This window comes from Mastomys coucha, unplaced genomic scaffold (assembly GCF_008632895.1).
Source record: "Mastomys coucha isolate ucsf_1 unplaced genomic scaffold, UCSF_Mcou_1 pScaffold15, whole genome shotgun sequence".
NCBI lineage: Eukaryota > Metazoa > Chordata > Mammalia > Rodentia > Muridae > Mastomys > Mastomys coucha.
In genome coordinates, this window is record NW_022196897.1 from 20,633,011 (window position 1) to 20,649,604 (window position 16,594).

At 51.9% G+C, this 16,594-nt stretch overlaps 1 protein-coding gene across 5 annotated transcripts in view; it reads left to right on the plus strand.

The window, feature by feature from the left end:
* Sh2d3c (SH2 domain containing 3C) overlaps positions 1-16,349 on the plus strand; it is a 36,474-nt gene extending 20,125 nt beyond the window's left edge. For 2 of the 5 annotated variants that reach the window (XM_031369862.1, XM_031369863.1), the window contains 9 exons: positions 5,166-5,294; positions 6,436-6,890; positions 7,591-7,715; positions 10,498-11,033; positions 12,275-12,390; positions 12,841-13,012; positions 14,002-14,113; positions 14,373-14,579; positions 15,745-16,349. In XM_031369862.1, coding sequence (XP_031225722.1) covers positions 5,166-5,294; positions 6,436-6,890; positions 7,591-7,715; positions 10,498-11,033; positions 12,275-12,390; positions 12,841-13,012; positions 14,002-14,113; positions 14,373-14,579; positions 15,745-15,920 — 2,028 coding nt within the window. In that variant the 3' untranslated portion in view covers positions 15,921-16,349. Of the gene's footprint in view, positions 1-1,774; positions 2,032-5,165; positions 5,295-6,435; positions 6,891-7,590; positions 7,716-10,497; positions 11,034-12,274; positions 12,391-12,840; positions 13,013-14,001; positions 14,114-14,372; positions 14,580-15,744 lie in introns of those variants that run through there. The other 3 variants (XM_031369865.1, XM_031369866.1, XM_031369864.1) reach the window with 3 other exon arrangements.
* The last annotated feature ends 245 nt before the right edge of the window (positions 16,350-16,594 follow it).

Here is a 16,594-nt window from a genome sequence, read left to right on the forward strand (position 1 = left end):
ATCTGACGCCCTCTTCTGGTGCATCTGAAGACAGCTACAGTATACTTACATATAATAAATAAATAAATGTTTAAAAAAAAATTGTAAGGGGAATAACACCTGCTCACTGGACCCAGAACTCCCAGTCCTTAAAGGAGGCCTAGCTTCTTCTTCTTCTTTTTTTTTTTTTTTTGGTTTTTCGAGACAGGGTTTTTCTCTGTGTAGCCCTGGCTGTCCTAGAATTCACTCTGTAGACCAGGCTGGCCTCAAACTCAGAAGTCCACCTGCCTCTGCCTCCCAAGTTCTGGGATTAAAGGTGTGCGCCACCACCGCCTGGCTCTAGCTTCTGTTCTTCTGTTCTGTTCTCTGCTGATGAGGGTTGGAATCAGCTCTTTCCAAACTCCATTCCTGCTCGTTATGTGTTCTTCTTTGAAGAGTGTCCAGGCTGGGCAGTGGTGTCACACGCCTTTAATCCCAGCACTTGGGAGGCAGAGGCAGGTGGATTTCTGAGTTTGAGGCCAGCCTGGTCTACAGAGTGTGAGTTCCAGGACAGCCAGGGCTACACAGAGAAATCCTGTCTTGAAAAAAGAAAGAAAGAAAGAAAGAAAGAAAGAAAGAAAGAAAGAAAGAAAGAAAGAAAAAAAGAAAGGAGAGGAAAGAAAGAGAGAAAGAAAAAAGAAAGAAAGAAAGAAAAAAGAGTGTCCAGAACGTCAAAATCCCCCAAATAATGACAGGAATCCTGGACTGTCAAGATTTCAAAATCCAAGGACAGGTACTTTCAATCACAGTAGTCAGGACTTCCAGTACAGCTACAGAAAATAATCATCTGGGGCCCAGAGATGCGGACTCACCTGTTTGAGATCACACAGGCTGTGGGAAGAGTTGGGTACCAGATCTATCTAGATGATGATGGGGGTGGGGATGATGGTGATGATGATGAGTCTCAATAATCCCAGACTGGCCTTGGGTTTACTATGTAGCTAAAGATGATCTTGAACTTGTAAGTAATATTCCTGAGTGTTGAGATTACAGGTGTGAGCTGCCATGTCTGTCTTGTTTATGAAGTGCTGGGGACTGAGCATGCTGGGCGAGCAAACATTCTACCAGCTAAAGTCATCCAGATTTTGATTCTTTCTCTGCTGGCAGTGGACTCCGTGCCTACCCCTGCTAGGCAAGCACTCTAAGTTTAGGTTTTGTGATACCTAGATAGGACACAGTAGGGCATCTTTACTGGATTGTACCGGGCAACTTTTTGTTTGTTTGTTTGTTTTTTGTTTAAATTGATCTTGGTGACACTCACAAAGTTGAACACAGGTCTTCACCGTGCATTCCAGACATCTCCACACAAGTCAGTCGGGGTTTAAAGAGAAGGGCCCCACGGTGGAAAGCCCCACGAGTTAGAGAGGCTGGTGAACCGCGCTTGGCACTTTAACAGGCTTCTGCGGAGTGTGGCACACAGTTAGAGTCAGCCAGCCGGTCTAACCCTGCTGTTCTCAATGAGAGATGAGAAACCTAAAGCCACAAAGGATTGGGTTAAACATGGGGATTTTTGTAGCTTTAGATCGAATTGAATTCAGAGTCCCTGCTGGCTCCGGGTCTGGAGAGGTGCGAGAGAGGGGAAAAGCAGGAGGCTCTGCGCGCCCGCCCCGGGGGCCCCTACTCCACCCCGCTGCCCTGGGTGGCATCCCTCTTGGCAGGTCCTGGGGAACCCGCACAGGGGAATGGGGTGGTGGTGGAGGGAGGAACAATGGTCCCCTCCCCTCCCTCTCCTCCCTCCCCTCCCTCCCCAGCTGGCTGGAGGGTGGGGTCTCCCCGCCCCGCCTCCCTGCTCCTCCCCCGACCAGGCGATGAGGTAATCGCGCCGCTGAGAGGCACGCGCAGCCGGTGCCCAGCCCGGTCGGTCCCTGCGCCCCTGCCCCTTCGGCCGTCACCCCTGGTACGCTCCGGGGACCAGGGTCTCCCGGCCGCACCATGACCGAGCGTTGCAGCCTGTGGAGTGCGCTGTCCGCCGCCGCCTGCTGCTTCTACCGTGGCTCGCTGGTACAGGTGCAGGTGAGGGGGCGGCTCGGGGACCCGGGTCACTGCGCCCAACTGCTGAGATGGGGACCGCAGTCCAAGAGCATCCCCACAGGTTCTTGCAGTCCAGACCGCCAGCGAAGGGAGGGGGCGGGGTCGCCCTAGCTCATCTCAGGGTAGCCAGGGCGCTCCACGGGGGCACCCGTGGGTGCAGGGTGCCATTCCCTGGACTCTGGACTGCAGGAGATGTGGTAGCGAGTTGGAACTAGAACTCGGGCTGGGAGGTGGGGTTCCTTCTGTCAGTTCTGGGGTCCCTGCTGCTGACCCTGGGCCACCTGGCTCCCTATTGTACCAGGGACGCGGGGCTGGTGTCTAGAGGCTGAGTGAGAGGCAGAATGCGCAGGGCACGCTGCGGACACCACAGTGTCACCACCTTCCTTCCATCTGGGTGGGCTCGGGTACTGGGGTATAGGTCTCCCAGTCCAGCTGGCCCAGGAGCGCAGGAGCGCGCAGCGGCGGTGCGAGGGTTAAACGGAAGGGGGTGGAGGGGAGGACCCGGACCCCGCCTCTCTGCGGAGCATCCTCTGGGGTGGCTGTGCCTGGGGTTGGGATACCTAAGGGAGCAGCGGAGTGGTGGGAAGCCAGCTGTTGGGAAGAGACTGATACCCTGACAGAGGTTTTCCGCACTCCTGCCTCTCGGATATCCTGCGAGATGCGGGACGCCTCACCTCTGAGCACCCCCAACCTCACACACACACTTGCTCTGAAGCCCGCCTGAATGACGGCCCCGCCGGCGGCGGAGCGCAGCATCCCCACACGGGCCAATCAGGCGTGCGCAGGCCGGGAGGCGGTGAGATCATCTCTGACCAATCGCAGCGCTCTGAGCGTAGGGATGCTGCATTCGCACCTGCCTCCCCCCACCCCCCAAACTCTTGGGAGCCAAGGACCCTGCGGCCCAGGATGAGGAAGAGGTCACAGGGGTTCCAGGGCTTCTTACCCAAGATGTGTGGGAGGACCGTCGGTCTCTTCAACCCCAACTCTGACCTAAGCTAGGTCTGCTTAGGGCTGGAAATGAGGTGGCAGTTTCCAGCATCCTTTACAAACGAAGCTACTCAGCCCCAGCCAGGAGAAGTGACTGGTCCAAGGTCACACACACTGTGTCCTGTCTTGGGGCCAGGTTCTTTAGTATACAGTCTGTCCCTATTTTGCTCCGGAACTGAGAGGGGAGTTTCAGTGTGTGCCATTAAGAGCAGAGAGTGATGTGTGTGTGTGTGTGTAAAAGCCTGGGTATAGGTTCCATTTCCACGTGCTGCTCACCTTTCTTTCCCAGAATCCTGTGCAATTCGAAGGGAGAGGTCTGGGTTGGTGTGAGCACTGCAAAGGGAAACGGGAGCGGCTAACGACCCTAAGAATTGAGGGAGTCTGGAAAGGCCCAAATCTCCGCTTGGCCAAGAGCATTCTGCTCTACTATGGCATTGATTTTTGCTGTGTTGTGGTCAGAGGCCTTGCAGCATCCAGTCCCGGTCCCTCCCTTACCCTTGTGTACCCACACCACTCCGACTGTCTCCAGAGCTCGGAAGGCTTCTCAGAGCCCACGCTGTCACAAGCCTTCCTCTCCTTCTGGGTTGCTGGACTAGTGCCTCTGGCTGCTCTGCTATTGACTGAGGGCCTCAGCTGACTCCACACTGCAGTGCTGTGATGATCTCCCAGCTCACCAGGCAGCGTCACAGCCCTGTCCCATGTGCTACACCATCCATAGACCTGAATCTGCCCATAGGGCCCCACCCTGGCCTCAGCTCTTACCTGCTCATCCATCCTCTACTCCTGCCTTTTCTTGGTTTCTGACCTGGCAGGGGACACTGCATCTCTGCAGATGCAGGTACCTAGAATTGAGTGTAGGGGTCTGCAGGGGCTTTTCTAGGGCAGTAGACTATCCTGATCTCCTTGGGCTCCAACCACAGCTTAGGACCCAAGGTGAGGCTGGCTCATGTTGAATGAAAGAAGTTGGAAGATCTAGCTGCCCCTGGAGCTGGAATCATGGTGGTTCGAAAACAGAGGAGATGAGGGTGGGACCTGTGTGGAGTGTGTCTTAGATCTGGGAAAGTCTGAGGAGTGGCTTGCCGGATTCCAGGAGCACCCAGGAGAGACTGTTTTCTTGCTTTACCTGTCTATACACTTCTGACCAGTCCTGGAATGTGTGTCTTGGAGTAGCCATCTTTAGGGACTGGCAAAGTCTCCCAGGGAGAAGAGTAGCGGTGAGGTGAGGCAGATCCCGAAGTCTCATGCATTTTACTGAGGAAAGAGTTAAGTCCCAGATAGCTCACATAGGGTGGCTTTGCCTCTATGATGGGGGTGTGCCTGACAATGGGACCCTCCTCTGACAATAGGATGCCTGGGATTAGTAACCTCTAAATCCAGGACTGCCCACCATGGATAGCTGGGAAGGCAGATCCCTGGGCATTAACTTCAGTGAGTGACCTCTGACTTCACTGCAGGGCTGCAGTTTCCAATCTGGCAGGATCACTTGAGATTGTGTGTGTGGGGGGGTGTAGAGGATTGTAATGGGCACTGAAGATGCCTGTGAGGCCCACGTTCCTGCTTGTGGCTGCCTTTGGGCCCTTCTGCATGGTTCATATTCCTGAATGTAGACTCATCTTTTCAGCTGGTTGGCTCAGGCACTCGGTGCCTCTCAGACTGAGCCGTAGATGGCCTTCCTTCACGATAGCCCTACTACTTCTAGAAGGTTTTTGTACCACAGTGTCCTCCTGGAAGTCTCTAGACCCTTACCTCTCACAGATGTAATCCCCTGACCTAGAACACTCTAGCCTGCTGGAGGTGCAGCTGTCACTTTGCTGCTGTCCAGCACCCTAGTGCTGATGGAAGCCACTCTGCCTGGTCCCTTTGGCTATCTCTTAGCCTGTGGGCTTCCTGTAGAACAGGACTTAACTTAGGCTTCAGTGCCTCCACCCCTTGCTTAGGTATATTCTGATAGAATAAGCTGAGGTTTTACTCTAGCTGGGATGGGGACCCATAGGTGAGGACCACCCAGCAAGACGAGTGTTTTAGTGTTCTTCACAATCCCAGGATTAAAGATGACATGGGGCAGGTAGAGTTGGAGGAAGAGAGACAGGGCTGTGGAACCAGATGCCAAGCTCGCTCTCCCCATGCAGTTTTCCAAGGAAAAGTACATTCTTGATTCCTCGCCCGAGAAACTGCACAAGGAGTTGGAAGAAGAGCTGAAACTCAGCAGCACAGACCTCCGTAGCCATGCCTGGTACCATGGACGCATCCCTCGTGAGGTGAGCAGGCCCCAGGCAGGGCTCTCAGCCCTGGATCCTTCCACCCATGCCTTGGCCAACCCCAGCCTGGGCTCCAGTCACCAGACAGTCTCTGGCCTGTTTGTTGGCAAGGATGAGGTATAGCTTTACTGTGTGTCCTTGAGGAGTCACCTTGCCTCCCCAGGCTCCAGCATCCTCATCTGTAGAATGGAGAGATACCTCCTCAAAAGGCAGTCATATTCCACAGAGAGAGACCCCGTCCCAAAGGGAGGGACTGTTGTGTCCCTCTCACGACTACACTCATCCAGAGCAAACTTGTGTTCCTGCCTCCACATTGAAGCTCAGCCCTGGACCCTTCCACTGAGCAGATAGAGTAGGATGTCTGGTGCGGGTGAATGCAGGCACGAGGGGTGTTGTTCTTACTTTTTTTTTTTGTTATTCCTGGTTTATAGATCAGCCTCCTGTGGATTTGATTAGAGAATATCCATTTTCGGGCCACTCAGTTTTGGCCAAGTTTAAGTATCTGGCCTGAGGTGACTTTATGAGTTACAGACCTAGACCAATGGGTCACCTGGCCCTTTGCCCCAGCACAGGAGATCCAGGATGTAGAAAAGATAAGGTGGCAGTTCCCTTGGAGGATGCTGACCCCGAAGGGCACAGAGTATCAATCCTTTCACAAGTGTAAGAATGGGGGGCTGCACAGAAACACAGGTCATCACCAGGAAGGGCCCTGGGTAGAACACTAAGGAGGTACGCTGTAGGTGGAGAGAGCATCTCCAGGGAGCACACACCCAGAGCTATGCTGGGGCCTGGGTGGCTGCAGGGGAGTGCCTGGAACTTACTTTGCCCTGTAGGAACCCTGAGAGGGGCTGGCTCTGAGATCTAGGTCTCTGACCACAGTGATTTCAGCATTTCCAGTCACTGAGTCCCTGTGTTCAATCCCAAGTGCCACCTTCTGCCATTCCCAGGCCTCTGTGTCCCTGACCCATGGCCTTACCTGAGGTGCCACCTCCTATTCTGGTCCTAAGCGTCAGATGTCTGATGTGTATTAACTGGATCCTCTATGCACTAGATGCTGTCTTGGTGTCCCAAATTCAGTCACTATGTCCCCTGACCCTGTCTTCTTTAGCCACCACACCTAATTTCTCTGTACCGTCTGTAGGTCTCAGAGACCCTGGTGCAGCGGAACGGTGACTTCCTCATCCGAGACTCTCTCACCAGCCTGGGGGACTATGTGCTCACGTGCCGCTGGCACAATCAGGCCTTGCACTTCAAGATCAACAAGGTGGTGGTGAAGGCCGGCGAGAGCTACACCCACATCCGGTACCTCTTCGAGCAGGAGAGCTTCGACCACGTGCCTGCCCTTGTGCGCTACCATGTGGGCAGCCGTAAGGCCGTGTCTGAACAGAGCGGGGCCATCATCTACTGCCCCGTCAACCGCACCTTCCCACTGCGCTACCTCGAGGCCAGCTATGGCCTGAGCCAGGGCAGCAGCAAGGCTGCCAGCCCAGCCAGCCCCTCAGGCTCCAAGGGCAGCCACATGAAGAGACGAAGCATCACCATGACTGACGGGCTCACCACTGACAAGGTTACCCGTGGTGATTGCTGCCCCAACAGGTCAGCCAGGTTCCCCCTCCCCTCTGGCTTGTTAATGAAAATGCTGGTGTGAAAGGGAGTCCCAGCATCCCTGAGTTATGCTGAGCTTCGGTGTGGAGGCAGGAACACAAGTTTGCACTGGATGAGGGTGGTCGTGAGAGGGTTGTCTACATAGAGAGTAGGGTCCATGGTCTGATTTACGGAAATCATAAGATAAGCTGGGTTCTGGCCTGTGTGTCTCTTCCCATCATTTTCCTAGGGATAGGAGAGACACAGAGGACCCCAAGCAACCTCAGCTCAGCCAGGTATCCCAGTTGTGTCTCTGTGTCTTTCAAGCCTGGAAGAGGAAAGTCTGGGTAGGGATGGAAAGGGATAGTAGGTTAACTGAGGGAGGGAGGTGACTAGAAGATAGGCAAGTGGAAGCCGATAGGGCTGTGCCCCTGAGGCTAAGGGCCCTCTGGGGGTGTGTCTGGGAGTCAGGACCTGCTGTGGTGACGTCAGCTGAGGTCAAGGCCAGCTGGGGGAGAAGACTAGGGGGGCACTTCTATTCCACCTTAGCCCAGCTCTGTCTTCTCCACCTTTAGCATTTGTCCATTGAGAGACTGAACTTGACCACCATACCTTTTCAGCATCTGAAGTTTAGGGGGTGGGGAGTGGGATTGTACAGTGAGTCAAGTTCCCTGACCTCTGACCTCTGGGCTCATGGAATCCCTGTCCACAGCACCTCACTGCCCCATCCTCGAGACTCCATCCGAAACTGTGCCCTCAGCATGGACCAGATCCCAGATCTGCACTCACCCCTGTCTCCTATCTCCGAGAGCCCCAGCTCCCCTGCCTATAGCACTGGTAAGCTAGCAGGGGGTAGTCTGTAATGCTACTGTCTTTGGTGGGGAACATTGGTTACCAGTCTGTTTCTGCCTCTGTGCTGGGAGCAGTGTCCTTGGGAATGTGCTAAAAAGCCTGTGGCAGAATCACTGGTGTTGACACACAAGCAACACAAGTCTGGTGGATAGGTTCCCATGGGTGCCAGCAATGGACACAAAATGGGTTGTCAGTGTGAATGGCAGGGTAAAGCCTGCCAGAGGTGCAGATGTCACGGGGCCAGGGTAAAGCCTGCTGGAGGTACAGATGTCACCGGGCCAGGCCTTGGGGCTATGGTGTGTAAGGTGCTTGGTCCCAGCAGACAAAGTTCCCACTACAGCCGCCTTAGCAAGGACCCTGGTAACAAGTGCATCCCGAGGTCCTGGTTTGAGCTTAGACCAGGCTAGCTTAAGCTAGTGTGCTTTGCTGTTTTTTTTTTTTAAACTACTTTTTAGAGAAGGTTAAGGTTTATAACAAAATTGAAATCCTGGGATCCTGTGCTTATAAATATAAATAAAATAAAAAATATGTTCCCAGTTTATTTCTCAAAACAAAGCAAAACAAACCTCAGACTGTTAAGCAAAATGTCTTGCCCTCAGGGCAGTCAGAGTGTCAGAGGGGTGGCTCCCTGGAAGTCTTTGGCCTGGGGGGGGGCATTCTGTGCCTCTAGGGTGTGACTGTGTGCCCCCAGAAGTCTTCCCTGAAGGCCAGCCTTGTTGTCACAGACGCTTGCTTCCAAAACAGTATGTCAGCGTGAAAGACTCACTATGTAGCCTTGGCTGGCCTGGAGCTCACTGTGTAGACCAGATTCAGAGCTCTGCCTGCCTCTGTCTCCTAAAGGGCTGGGATTAAACATGTCTACCACACACCCAGATTATGGATTTTGTTTCTTTTTTTAAGTTTTTTGTTTGTTTTTGGTTTTGTTTTTCCGAGACAGGGTTTCTCTGTGTAGCCCTGGCTGTCCTGGAACTCACTCTGTAGACCAGGTTGGCCTCAAACTCAGAAATCCGCCTGCCTCTGCCTCCCAAGTGCTGGGATTAAAGGTGGGTGCCACCACCGCCTGGCTATTTTAATTTTTAATTTTTTTTACTTATCTTTTTTTATTTTATTTTATTTTTTAAAGACTTATTATTTATTTATTATAAGTACACTGTAGCTGTCTTCAAGCGCACCAGAAGAGGGCATCAAATCTCATTATGGGTGGTTGTGAGCCACCATGTGGTTGCTGGGATTTGAACTCATGACCTTTAGAAGAGCAGTCAGTGCTCTTACCCACTGAGCCATCTCACCAGCCCCCACCCTCACCCCCCTTTTTAAAGTTTTTAATGCGACGGTTTCCAGCAATGAGGTGTAATCAGAGCTAAGAGGTAAAGGCTTCAGTCCTCGTCTTACCATGTTGAGTGACCTTGGCAAATCTCTTAAATTTGGAGCCTTCATTTTCTCAGTTCAAGATTGAGGACCATAAAAGTCCTTACTGCCATAGAACAGGACATTGTGGGTATTGTTTGTTTGTTTGTTTTTGAGACAAGGTCTCACTAAGTAGCTCTGGCTGGCCTGGAACTTGTTATGTAGATCAGGCTAGCCTCAAGTCTACAGAGACCTGGTCATCTCAGTCCCAAGTGCTAGGGTTGCAGGTGTGCTTTGCTGTTTTGCTTCTGAGTTCTTTTACATCCCTTTACTTATTTGTGTGTGGGGAGTGGGGGGGGGGGCGGGGCATGAAGGTCAAATGATGACTCTGGCACTGGCTCTCTTTCCACTGTGTGGTTCCAGGAATCTAACTTAGGTTGTTAGACTTGGTGGCAAATGCCTTTATCCACTGAGGCATCTAGCACCGCCCTCCCTGACTCCTTTTGGAGACAGGATCTCTCTAAGTACCCCAAGCTGGTGTGTAGCTCTGACAGTCTCCACCTCAAGGCCTGCCCCCCCCTTCTTCTCAGCCTCCTCTGGTGCTATGGTTGTAGACATGTGACACCCCTTCTCATTGATGGCTTTACTGTTGACAGTCACTCTCCTGCACTTCACCAGCTCTGGGCACTCACCCACCCACTAAGTCTATCATGACTGCTAATTCATTTGGTGACAGCTTTAGCAGGGCTTAACTTCCCCGGACCACCTCTGTGGCTTCTAATGTTATAGCTTCTTGGAACAGGGGCTCCACTGGTCCAGGGAAATGCTGAGTATCATAGACCATCTTCCTCCATATTCTGGGAGGTAAGGACATCACCCTATACACAGTTCTGTGTAGATGTAGACTGTTCTTTGAGGGAACACGGAAAGACAGTTTTTAAATCATTATTTATTTATTTATTTATTTATTTATTTGTTTTATCTATATGAATACACTGTAGCTATCTTCAGGCACACCAGAAGAGGGCATCAGATCCCATTACAGATAGTTGTGAGTCACCATGTGGTTGCTGGGATTTGAACTCAGGACCTCTGAAAAAGCAGTCAGTGCTCTTAACCGCTGAGCCGTCTCTCCAGCCCTTAAAGCCATTTAAAAAAAAAAAAGATTTATTTATTTATTTATTTATTTATTTATTTATTTATGTATATAGCATCCTGCCTGCATCTATGCCTTCAGATCAGAAGAGGACACCAGATTTCATTATAGATGGTTGTGAGCCACCATGTGGTTGCTGGGAATTGAACTCAGGAACTTAGGAAGGGTTGCTAGTGCTCTTCACCACTGATGCATCTCTCCAGCCCGAGAGACCCCATCTCTAAGGGTAACGGAGATAACTTGTCTTCTCTCTCCTCTCTATAGTAACTCGAGTCCATGCTGCCTCCGCTGCCCCCTCTATTACCGCACAGCCTGCCTCCCCAGTTACCCGCCGCTCCAGTGAACCTCAGCTTTGTCCTGGAAGTGCTCCAAGGCCTCCTGGAGAGTCAGACAGGGGCCCTCACGCAAGCCCGTCCCACACCCTCTGCAAGGCCTCCCCATCACCGTCACTCAGCAGCTACAGTGACCCGGACTCTGGCCACTATTGTCAGCTCCAGCCTCCTGTCCGTGGCAGTAGCCAAGAGCAGGCCGCAGGAGAGACCCCCCGGAAAGCCAGGAGCTCTGGAGAGAGGAAAAAGGAACTGTCAGAAAATGGAGTCCCTGACGGGGAGTGGAGCAAGACCTTCACAGTCCCTGTTGTGGAAGCCACGTCTTCTTTCAACCTGACTACCTTCCAGTCCCAGCTGATCCCCAAGGAGAACCGGCCTCTGGAGGTGGGCCTTCTGCGAAAGGTCAAGGAGCTGCTGTCGGAGGTGGATGCCAGGACACTGGCCCGGCATGTCACCAAAGTTGACTGCCTGGTAAGTGTTAGGAATCCTCACAGAAGAGACAATACCTTTATGGCTTTGGGGTCAGGAGTCAAGCAAGATGGTGAGGGACTAATTCCGAAATCCCCTGGGTACTATGAAGCCAGTTGGCCTGGGTTTGACATCCCAGGTGTCTTTGTTGGTTCTCGGACTCTGGGTTAGTCATCCGGCATCTCAGCCTCCGTTTTCTCAGTTTAGGTCATTTTGCTTTGTTTTCTTAGAGTCTCACTATGTAGCCTTGGTTGGGCTGGAACTAGCTGAGTAGACGAGGCTGGCCTTGAACTCGCAGAGATCTGCCTGCCTCTGCCTCCCAAGTGCTGGGATAAAAGGCTTGTGCCACCACCCCTTGCCAATCCCCTCCTCCTCATTTCACTTTTTATGTCCATTCGTGTTTTGCCAGCATGTGTATCAATACTGGAGTTACAGGCAGTTGTGAGCCACCATATGGGTGCTGAGAATCAAACCCCAGTCCTTTTGGAAGAGCAGCCAGTGCTCTTAACTACTGAGCCATCTTACCAGCCCAATTTTCTTCTTTGGAAAAACGAGAACCACGATATTTCTACAGCTGCAGATTTGGAATGAGGGCTGATGTTTGGGGAATAAATTAAAGAACATCTGGGTTCTAGTCTATAGAAAGTGAACATCTGGTTTAGGGGGAAAATCTGCCCCCTCATCCCTATACCCCCTCTCGGACAACAAGCAAAACGTTCCTTGGCCCCCAAACTGTCCAGATGCCAGTGTGAGGCTTTGACTCCGCTAGGAACCACAGCTCTTTCCATATCTCAGTTTCTAGCTCTGTAGTTTAGTAGGTATGCTGGTCTGAGAAAGAGTCAGAGTCATGTAGGGATGCTGCTGAGGGAGAAGTGGGAGAAACTGGGTTGCAGGCTCAAGGATATGAACTTGGGCAAGAAAGTCCATTTCTTTCCTGGGCCTTGGGTTGGCAATCAGGGAAAATGGCATCCTGACTCTTGATTTTGAGTATTTAACATGGCACATACCTATGGGCATCTTCCTACTCCCCATTTTACAGATGGGGAAACTGAGGCTCACTCAGAAAGGGGGAAATCACTGCTCTGTGTTTGCAGGGGAGCTGGGATTTAACCCCCACCCCACCCCACCCCACCCCACCCTCTGGACCCCTCTGCCAGGCAACCCTCTTAGATGAAGCTCTGACTCCCAGATGGCTTGGACCAACCCTGACAGGAAATTAATCAACCCTTTGGGTGTCTTTGCAGGTTGCTAGGATACTGGGCGTTACCAAGGAGATGCAGACCCTAATGGGAGTCCGCTGGGGCATGGAGCTGCTCACCCTCCCCCATGGCCGCCAGCTAAGACTAGACCTGCTGGAAAGGTAAGGTGCACTGCACCAGCCCATGGCTGCCTTACCTGGCTCTCCCAGGGTTTCTGACCACTCTTCCCATCCCACTAGCCAATCGCAGCCCAGTGGCCCTTGGCTCAAAGCCAGTCTAATTTCCCAAAGACTGATGTTTACCGACAGATTTAAGCCTCTCACTTCCCCACGTCCATCAACCTTGGCCCGGCCCACCATTACTGTCCACAGTGTTCATTCTAAAACTCTGCCCTTTGGATTTCGTTGATCAATTACAAGCTTCTCCTCCTGGCATCCTGATCTTGCTCCTGGCATCCTGATCTTGCTCCTAACTTATATTGTCCCTTCGCTCTGCTATTACTTTGACTGCACTCCTTAGCTGTGACCTACTCTGTTTTCTGTCATATTTAACAGCGGCCGAGTCAGGTCCCGCCAAATGTCACGCCCCCTTTGATCCAACCTCTCTCACAGGTTCCACACCATGTCCATCATGCTGGCAGTGGATATCCTGGGCTGCACAGGCTCCTCGGAGGAGCGGGCAGCGCTGCTGCACAAGACCATCCAACTGGCGGCCGAGCTGCGAGGGACGATGGGCAACATGTTCAGCTTCGCTGCCGTCATGGGTGCCCTGGAGATGGCCCAGGTACTGCAGGGTCCTCCAGACAACCACTTGGCTGTCTGCAAAAGGCCCAGGGTGGCCTCACCCTGGGGTGAGGGTGGGGGAGAGACATTTGCATGGACAATAGAAGAGCTTTCAGAGTCTCTAGGCTTCCTCTGACAAGGACCAGACAGGAGAGCAGAGGTCTCCCGGTGTTAAATTCTGATTCCTGTCTCAGGCCTCTGTTTACCCACCTGTAAGAAGAACCAGAAACCCCCGAGTTTAAAGAATATAAAGTGTGTTTGGTGGAGCAGGAATGCTCTTGAGACTGCTCAGCCCTTAAGAGAGCATTCTATTCTGCCAAAGGATGCCGGGTTCATTCCCGGACCCCCCATATCAAGCAGTTCACAACTGTCTATAACCCCGACTCCCTCTTCTAGTCTCCACATGCACCAGCATGCATGTGATGCATGTACATATACTAAGGCACACACACATAAAATAAGTAAATCTTTTAAAATACAGAACGTCCTTTTTTTACATTGCAACTCAGCTAATAGAATGAGCTAGCCGAGCATGAATTTGATCCCCAGCACCTCACAAACCGGGCATGGCGGTGCATGTCTCTAATTTCAGACCTTGGGAAGAGGAGGCAAGGGAATTAGAAATTCAAGACTTAACACCATGCTTCAAAATAAACACGACGTACAATGTCTATCATTTGATGAACTTGCTGTATGCTAGGTACCAGCACTGATTCCTCATGGGGGAGCTTGCTGTATTGTCCTGTGTTACAGAGTTGCCACCCGAGGCAGAGCAGTAACCTGGGGAGGTCACAGAGTTGAGATTTAGGATTTGAAAAATGTGTTGCAACGGGCTTGGGTTAACAGTTAACGCTGTTCCCATTTTCTGAGTGACAGCCATAAAAAATAGCCATTACCTGACACCACAGCCTTCAGCGGAGTGGCCTGTGACCAGCAGCTGCTCCTGGAGGCTCCTTCTCTAGACAGTCTCTTATAGTCTGCTGTCCCCAGATTTCCAGGCTGGAGCAGACATGGACAACCCTGCGGCAGCGACACACAGAGGGTGCCATTCTGTATGAGAAGAAGCTCAAGCCTTTCCTGAAGAGCCTCAATGAGGGCAAAGGTGCGCCATGTCCGCATCTCACTGGGATGTTTGCATAGGTTTCAGCCTATGGGTTGCCAAAGACTCTGCTGGGGTGGTGAGGATAAAAGCTTGGCTGTCCCATGGGGTAGCCATGTATGTTGTCAATGTACAGGGTCACCAGGGAAAGAAGAGACTGCCCTGGGTGACCTCAGTGGTCCTCCTGGGGCCTCAGGCTTCTCTGGGGTTGTAGTGGGTGGCAGGGTCTTCAGGTCTAAGTGCCTGCTGCCCCTCTCTACAGAAGGCCCGCCACTGAGCAACACCACGTTTCCACATGTGCTGCCATTCATTACTCTGCTGGAGTGTGACTCTGCCCCCGCCGAGGGTCCTGAGCCTTGGGGCAGTACGGAACACGGTGTGGAGGTTGTGCTAGCCCACCTGGAGGCCGCCCGCACTGTGGCACACCACGGGGGCCTCTACCACACCAACGCTGAGGTCAAGCTGCAAGGTGAGTAGCTGTCACGGCCCTAGGATCCTGCTGTCCCTGGCTTCCCTTCATCTGCCTCTACCTATTCCTCTCTCTGTGAACATCCACTGCCATCTTTCACTCCTTGGTCTTGACTCCTGGCTCCTTTATTCCATCGGACTGTCACTCCTAGGCAGTTGTTAGCGAGAGCATCAGGTGAGGTGGGCTGAGAGACACTGAACACCTTTGCCATGTGTTTCAGCCTACTGCACCTCACTGTTCTCATGGAAGTGAGCAGCTGTCTTTCCATAGCTGATTACAAGGTGCCCAGCCAAGGCCCAGCATGAAGAAAGGCCTGCCTGGCCTTCAGGGAACCTCAGCTGGGGAACATAGAATTCTGGGAAAGGAGCAGAGAAAGTGGCTTCACACAGTGGCTCTTTTACTGCCTCAGGCATTATTTAAACCACAAAAAATTCTGGAGGGCTGGGGATGTGGCTTAGTTGCCAAGCCCTGGACTTAATCCCCAGAACTGCATGCATGGCATAAACTGGGAGCATGAGCCTCACAGTTCCTGTACTCTGATAGAGAGCCAAGAGTACAAGGAGTTCACTATCATCCCCAGCTGTGTACCGGATTCAAGGACAGCCCAGAATGGAGGCAGGTCTCTGACTTCAAGGCCAGCCTGGTCTACATAGAAAGTTCCAAGCCAGCCACGACTACAAAGGGAGACTGTCTCAAAAAAAATTAATAATAATGAAAATAATAAAGAAAAAGAAAATTATTCACTTGCCCAGAGGTATATAGTATGAATATTCTGGTATATCTTTTTCATTTTTTTCTCAAAAAGAGAATTAATTACATGCACTTTAAATATGTCTTTCTTTAAGAAAAATGAAACTTACAGAAAAATGCAAGAAAGATCTTCTGCGATCTCACCTCAGATTTACAGGGGTGTTTTACATTGTAAGGCTGAGAAGGTAGCAGAGCCGAGAGTACCTGCCCAGATACACAAAGCCCTATGTCCCAAGCACCACAGGCACAAACACAGATTATCATGTAGGTCTTTAAAAATTATGTGCTACAAATAGATGAAAAAAGATAGGTGCTACCTGCAAGGTCTTGTTCTTCAGTACATTCTGTTATGTCCCTGCGGGGTTAGGGATGATCCCTATGAGCAGGCCCTGAAGCATGTCTTTCCACCCTGCAGGGTTCCAGGCCCGACCGGAGCTCCTGGAAGTGTTTAGCACAGAGTTCCAGATGCGTCTCCTCTGGGGCAGCCAGGGCGCCAACAGCAGCCAGGCCTGGCGCTATGAGAAGTTTGATAAAGTCCTCACTGCCTTGTCCCACAAGCTGGAACCTGCCATCCGCTCTAGCGAGCTGTGACCCCGGAGATCTCGCCTCTCTGCAGCTGCGGGCAGCAGTCAGGGGCAGAGGGGCTCAGGACATTCCCTCCAGAGCACCACAGGGACACTGTGATCAGCCCAAGAATGTTCTGGGTTCAAATCCAGGATTTCCCTTGCACTTCCAGGGTCCTGAATGGATTCTGAGTTCCATTCTTCCATCACACACACACCAAGTCTCCCTTCCAAGTGGACAGGAACCTCTGCTCCTCCCACCGGCTTGTGCTGGCCTCCACTTTGCAGAGGTTCCCTGTTTTTGAGCCATGGGAGGCTCCTCACCCCTCTTCCTTCCTCCAGGCATCTATGCCTGGAGGTGCCACAGCCTCCATCTTACTGTAAATAAGTCTGATGTAAATGTATGTACAGAAGCCACGCTCTCTTTCATATAATAAACTTTAATGACTCTTTCTTCTGTCCCGTGAGGTCTGTGTAGAAAGAAACACTTTCCACAGGTGAATGGTCCACAGCATCAGTAAACACCTGGTCAGTACCAAAGACTTTCCAGATGATACGGGGAAGCAGGTTTGCAGCAGACAAGCAGCCCCTCCCTGACAATCATGAACTCAGGTATTAGCAGGGGAGATGGTCAGTCCAAAACAGTGTAAGTAGGGGCTCACGCCTTAGTCTTCTCTGAGCCCAGGGCTTGTCCAGAGAAAT